Here is a 6,702-nt window from a genome sequence, read left to right as displayed (position 1 = left end):
AGAACAATATTTTAAGCGAAGCAACTCTATAATCAAATCCTAAAAATGTAAGTATGTCCATAAACTCAATAAACATTTTCCTGTATCAAGAAGTTTTTCAACAAATTTACTTACAATTTTGCTTCGACTCTTATACTTTTATATTCTGATAATTCAGTTTAGACACTATACAAGTGTTAATGTCCGTTTGTCCTACCGTTTCAGTGCTTCCCTTTTATGGATGTTGTCATCCTTGTTTTTTTGTATCCAATCCGTCCTCATATTCTTGCTATTTAACTCACTATGTAATTTTATTCTGTCTGAATACTTCTAAAAAATCTTGATTGGTTGCTTCAAACTAGCAGTTACTAAACATTTCAACCAATAATTAAAAATTGAGGGATGAGATTTACTCAGCTACTAAATTTGATTGGCTTATAAGAGATAAAAAGAATACTGTAACTAATAACCACTTTTTCTATAATTCATGCTGTCCGTCTTTGGCTCTTATTAATGCTTCATTCATATTGTCATGTTGATTTTATCTTGATGAAAATGAAGCACTATGATTTGTAAACCAATGAAAAATAATAATAAAAATATTATAAAGATTTTAAATAGTGAAACAATGAATTTAATTAAGTAAGAAAATATAGATTTTTAAAAAGTTTTGTTAATTTTTAAAAACTTTGAAAGTGTAGCAAAAGTTTATAGTGACTAATTACAGACTGCATAAGATTAAAATCTCAGTAATTTTTGTAAATGTTTTAAATTATAATAAAATTTATATAAACAATTTATAACAAGGTGTAAAAAAAAAACAAGAATAACTTCCATTAAAGGAAAGCTTAAAGATAGAAACATTGATGTACGGACGGACCGACCCCAATTATAGAAAAGATTCACTTTTAAAAATAGCTAAAAATGTAAAAGATGTTCGCCACGATTATGCTACTGAATAAAAATGTGCGGAAACCACTTGCATGCAAAAAAATGTTTGCTTAAAATTTTTGTTGAAAATCTTAAGTAAGAAGGAAAAGAATCATTTGTTCATATTACGTTCCATTCCTTTTACCCAGACAATAAAAATGTATGTATAGATGCAAATTCCAGACATGTACCAACCCTAAGTTGGAAAGACCTTGAAATTAGCATTTAAAAATCAATTTCATTAATTTTGCTTTCTCGGTGAAACTGTTAGTAGATTTTGTTTGTAATTTTCATTGTTTTTGTTAGTTTTTCCCTAAAATGCAGCAAAGTCCTTTTCTAATATTCTCAGCTATGCTATTAGCTGATTTTTTCAAAGACCTAATACACTATCGGGAAAGGGTTCTTACCTTGTAAGGAAAGTTACATAAAGCTCTTGTCCCCTCTATTCTTTTACTTTATTGCCCAGACAATACAATAAATTATTTTAGGATTATCCAATATATTTTACAAAATATATTTTCTTTTTGTACAGGATTTCTATAAAACATAAATACAAAATATTATTTTGTAACTTTTTTGGTATTTTCATTTCTTGAATGTAAACTTTATCGGTAATAAAAACCCTTTATTCGTGGTTATTGATTGGTTGAACTTCCAGATTTAGATATAATCCTGTTGTTTGAGGAATCATCAACCAAAGTTTGAAATATATAGGACAATTCTAACATGCCTAAATTAATAAAAAGAGTTATCGTTGCGTACGGACGTAAGTACACTAATAATAAAAAACAAACAAAAGCAATCCACAGCACTGGAGTAATTCAAATATACACCTAAGACATTCAGACAAAGGTTTGGATGTGCAATGTCAAGGTTTTGAGTTAACGTTACATTTTAAACTATCTCATTAAACAGGCACTGTTTACTTTTTTATTTCTAAAAAGTTAGAATAATAGGCTTGCAAATCTTTTTCTAATAGGCTAGTTACAGCTAAAACGACCCATGAAATTTGTTTTAAAAACTTAGGCCCGCTGATTGTTGAATTACTGCCAGCTGCTAAGAGTTGTCCATGTTTGGCGGAAAGTTAGTTACAAAAAAAAAACGCAGCCGGTATTTTTCTGTTTTATATTCCAACTAGCAGCTACGCCCCTAAAATCTAGGGACTCTGTATTATAAGTGGTAGGGGGCAGAAAGATAGCCTAGAACCATCTTAAGGCTTAAATCTAAACCATCCCGGAACCTATGTAAAGCATCCTTACCATAAAGAGCTCAATTAGTTTCATAGTTACTAAAATCTTAAGCTACTAACAAAAAAGACCTTACTACTTTATATAATAGGATATAATATTGACAAAGTTAATATCTAAATATGTAACAATCCTCAATTAATTAAATGAGATAAAAGGCTTAAGTGTATTTACATTTGTTATGTAAACAAATACTGATTATATCATATGAGCTCTTATTCATCCAACCAATCATCAAGAAGTACATTTACTACTTATAATTGTTTGGCAAAGGGTGGGAAATTTTATAAATCCCCAAAATTCCTCCCATAGTTTCTTGTTTAAAAATTTACTTATTAAAAATAAAAAGCAAAAGATTTTTTTCTTCAATATAGGGTACAAAATTTAAGCTCTTAGTTATAAATCGGAAAAAAGTCTTTTCTACATTAAAACTATCTATACCAAAATTTGAATTCCATATGTATTTTAATTTTCCATAATGATAATAATGCAAAATAGGACATTTTTTTAGCAAAATAATACAATAATTATTAATAATTGACTTTAGCAAAACGTTCAACGTGTAAAATACCTTCATTTAAAAAGTAAAAAATCCATTATTTAAAGATTTAAATTTTTATATGTCAAAGTAGAAAATAGGAATATAATCCAGTAGTAAGGTTTTTTTGGTCTGAAGCTTAAGATTTCAATAACTACTGAACCGATTGGGTTCTCTGTTTTAGGTAAGCTTCAATTAAGGTCCTAAGAGGTTTTAGGATATTTCATTTACAGATTTAAGTTTTGGGATGGTTTCAGACTATTTTTATAGCACCGTTCTGCCACTACAAATACAGAGCTAATAGATGCTTAGGACATAGCCGCTTGTACTTAATAATGTAAATAGATAGTTTTATTTCTAATTCCGAAAATTGTGTGAGATAGATCTAAATGAGGTATATATAAATAATGATTTTCTATTCTTCTATTTCTCATCCTAAATACACTCAATTACTTTGTACAATACTTATATACACAGTATCCTTATATTCGCTAGTGGAGAAACATATCACCCTCCCTCAAATATTTATGTAAATACAAAAAAAACAGCTTGGGGTATATTTTGTGATTTCCCTCAATGTACCTAGTCGCGCACAGAAACCCCTCCGTCCCCTTTATTTTGTAGTTAATTAAAAGTAAGGGGTGGTTAGTTTTTAATTGTTAATTTAAACTATGTTATTTTGGGTACATGGTAGCCAAGCAGGGTTAGGCCCCCCTGCATGGGTAGGCATAAGGAAAAAACCTAACCCCCCCCCCCCTTATTTCAATTTCATTTGGTGGAGGTGGTTGTGTGCTTGATAGGCATTTTGTGGCGGAAACAAATTTGTTGAAAATAATTTAGAAAATGAGAATAATTTAATCGCTGACAGTGTGAGTTGAAAAAAAATTCAATATATTTAAAACAAAAGTTAACAGTACTCAAGTAAAAAAGACCAAAAAATGACTTTTACTGTTTTAAGGGGTACACTTCTTACTTTACCTTTGTCTGGAAGTCTTAATTCTGTATGGTTATAAATTGCACCCATTTATGGGTTAAGGCATTTACCTTACTGTTGTAATAATTCCACCTGGATGACATAGCAGCAGTAGGTAATATTTTTAACGTCTCTTTTTGTGACTAAACAATATGTAGTACAAAAATGTTTGTTTGTGGTCCTATATAAGTTAAAATGATATTGCTAGTTTTAAAAATTAATTTGAAGGAAGGGGGGGTTTATTGTTGTTCAATGGTTAATTATAAAGATTCTACAAGTTTCTAATCATCAATATCAGATTACAATACAAATATTTGGGCATTTTCATTTTTTTTCTGCACTCATCTCAGATGAATGTCTGATAAATTATCAGCGTTTGATCTTTAATTTTGGAAATGTTTAAAAGTCATGTGTTCAGTTTATATACACACATATATAAAATATATATATATCAACATTGTTACTACTGATGATGGAACCATATGACATATCACGCGGAGGTCTACCAGTCTACTAACTTTAATTAGGGAGAGCTTCCCAGGGGAGGTGGGTATAAATTATGGGGGAATATTACAATGGGGGGAGTAAGAGCATTGTGTGCGTGTGTGTGTGAGTGGAGGTTTAGTGGAACTATTGCGAGGCCAATACATTGACTCACAAGGCCTATTATCTCTGCCTCCCCCAGCCCCCTTACTTCCTCTATCTACACCCATGGCCCTCGGGCCCTCCTTAATAAGTGTTCTTACAATAATACCAATATTATATTTTAACAGAAAATTATTTTTTTCGACAATTGACCGTAGAAACGTAAACAAATTCTGGAGATTTTTCTAGGGAGGGAGGGGACAGGTCTGTAAAATATATTGGTACCCAAAGCTATTCTACCAATTATAGACTTAAATACTTTGGGGACTCATCCTGATTCTTCAGTATTAGTATTATTATAAATTGGCAGTGTAAAAACTTTTAAACCAATAATTTTAAACTACAAATTATATCTATTATAATTGGAGATGTACATTAATTCACCACCAATTATCTTGTCCCTTCAGATTCCTCTGTTTTGCCAACGGTCCAGAACAAAAAAAGTTACTGTGTAGAACTGGTTTCATTTACAGCAGAAAAAAAGCTGATAGAAGGGGAGTGCAGAAAAATGGGTATAGAATGTATGTATATATTATGACAGGGGAATAATCTATTTAGGTTGCTAACATTGGCCAGTTCGTTCATCCATTAGGAGAGGATGGGGTAAAGGGGGTATTGTTATTTTGGCCAGCTAAGAGTTTTACTTTATTTTAGTACATGATAATCTGATGTAAGATCCAAGTAATATAAATTCATTGAATAAAAAACAGTGACTATAAAATAGTATTTTAGCTATTTCTTCTACATTTTATGTTAGAATTCGTTGGAAGATTTACTAGCTGAAAGAAGTAAATAAATGTTTGTGGGTTGTTGCACCGTTGTTTGGTTTGGTGTTTCCTATATGTAAGTAGGGGATTGCCAAAGCTTTAAAAAATTGCTAAAATATAATAAATTTTGCTTCTTTTTTTGAACATTTTCTCGCGCTATAATATGAGCCTAAATAGATGTCATTTATGTAACTTAACCTCAATAATAATATGTAAACACATAACTCGAGATAAACAAAACACATTTGACACAAAAATAAATTTGTTGCGCACTTTAGCCTTTTATTTTCCAGGGGCAATTAAATATGTAGATAAAGCTATCATCAAAAAGATATCATTAAGATCATAGCTAAAACAAATGATTTATTACCCTAGATGTTCTATCACACACAATAATCATTTCAACTTGGAAAGAATTTTTAGCAGACGATTAATTGTGTTCAAAAATAGTTAAAATACTTTTAGCGAAAGCTATCGCAGCGAAATTCCCCAAAGCAAAGCTTTATTATAAGAAAACTGTCCTTTCTTATAATAATTTGTACAGATTTTAACCAATAATATGGACTGTTTGTTCCCACACTGAGTGTTACTGTTGGACCAATTCAGGGACTGTCTATTTAATTACATTTAATAAAATAAATTTTTTGATGTAAAGCTAGGAAATGGTTTCCGAATTTTCAATGCTGTGTTTTCAACGGCTATATTCCTAAAAAAAAAAAAAAAATTTAAGATAATAAGTTATTAAGTTATGAAGAAGAAGGAAATAGATTTCAACTAAATAATAGAAACTTTTTTTATGTTTTTTTATTTCTTTAACATATGACAAAAATCAACAAATAAATTTTATACTGATACGTTTTTCCAAAAAAAGTGCAACATATAGAACACAAAAGATATCTTAATTTGTGAAGATTTTATGTTACACCTATACAATATAAATTTTTTTCTCACAGCTAAGCATAATTTAATCAAAGCAAAATAGAATAAATGATAACATATTTGATGTGTTGTAGTCAAGATTAGATTAAGCTTACTAAAGTTTAGAACGTCATTCTACTTATTAACATTTGAGAACAAATAATATTTTGTTACAGAAATGACAAATAAACTCACAAAAATAATAATGGCTTAATTATCTTGTGTGAAAACAAAAATGAAAAAATTTTAAAATTTAAATTACAAAATTTACATAAGAATATTGAAATTTTATTGGAGAAAATTATTTCTTGGGATCTGTATTCATTTTTTTCTGATAGAACTGTAAGTACTGCAACAAGGCCGCGTAGTCAGGTCCAGAATTTCCCTGGGCACCACCAGCAGCCCCGGCACCTCCACCAGGTGCAGCCTGTCCGCCTGCATTTGCTCCAGGCTTGCCTCCGGCATCTGGCGCCGGCGGGTTGACGCCTGCTATAGCAGACGAATCGTTCAAGCGCTCGTTAGTCCTATAAACAAAATGTGATTAAATAAAAAATTTCGTTTAAGTACTATAATTGTGCCTGAATTTTACAACAAAACTTCTTTTTTAATTGCAAATGGAAGGAGGGACCAATATCTTAAAATATCTTAAAATTATAGAAGAACCAGCAGGGATGTTTTCTGAAAAGTACAATATAATCGGTTCTG

General features: G+C 30.3%; 1 protein-coding gene across 2 annotated transcripts in view; it reads right to left on the bottom strand.

The window, feature by feature from the left end:
- Positions 1-5,977: 5,977 nt before the first annotated feature.
- LOC145316101 (uncharacterized) overlaps positions 5,978-6,702 on the bottom strand; it is a 38,354-nt gene continuing 37,629 nt past the window's right edge. For both annotated transcript variants that reach the window (XM_080156404.1, XM_080156405.1), the window contains one exon: positions 5,978-6,521. In XM_080156404.1, coding sequence (XP_080012530.1) covers positions 6,299-6,521 — 223 coding nt within the window. In that variant the 3' untranslated portion in view covers positions 5,978-6,298. The remainder of the gene's footprint in view (positions 6,522-6,702) is intronic.

Source organism: Acartia tonsa, chromosome 4 (assembly GCF_053477335.1).
Source record: "Acartia tonsa isolate MP-2025a chromosome 4, ASM5347733v1, whole genome shotgun sequence".
Classification (NCBI taxonomy): domain Eukaryota; kingdom Metazoa; phylum Arthropoda; class Copepoda; order Calanoida; family Acartiidae; genus Acartia; species Acartia tonsa.
This window is presented reverse-complemented; position numbering and strand designations above follow the sequence as displayed.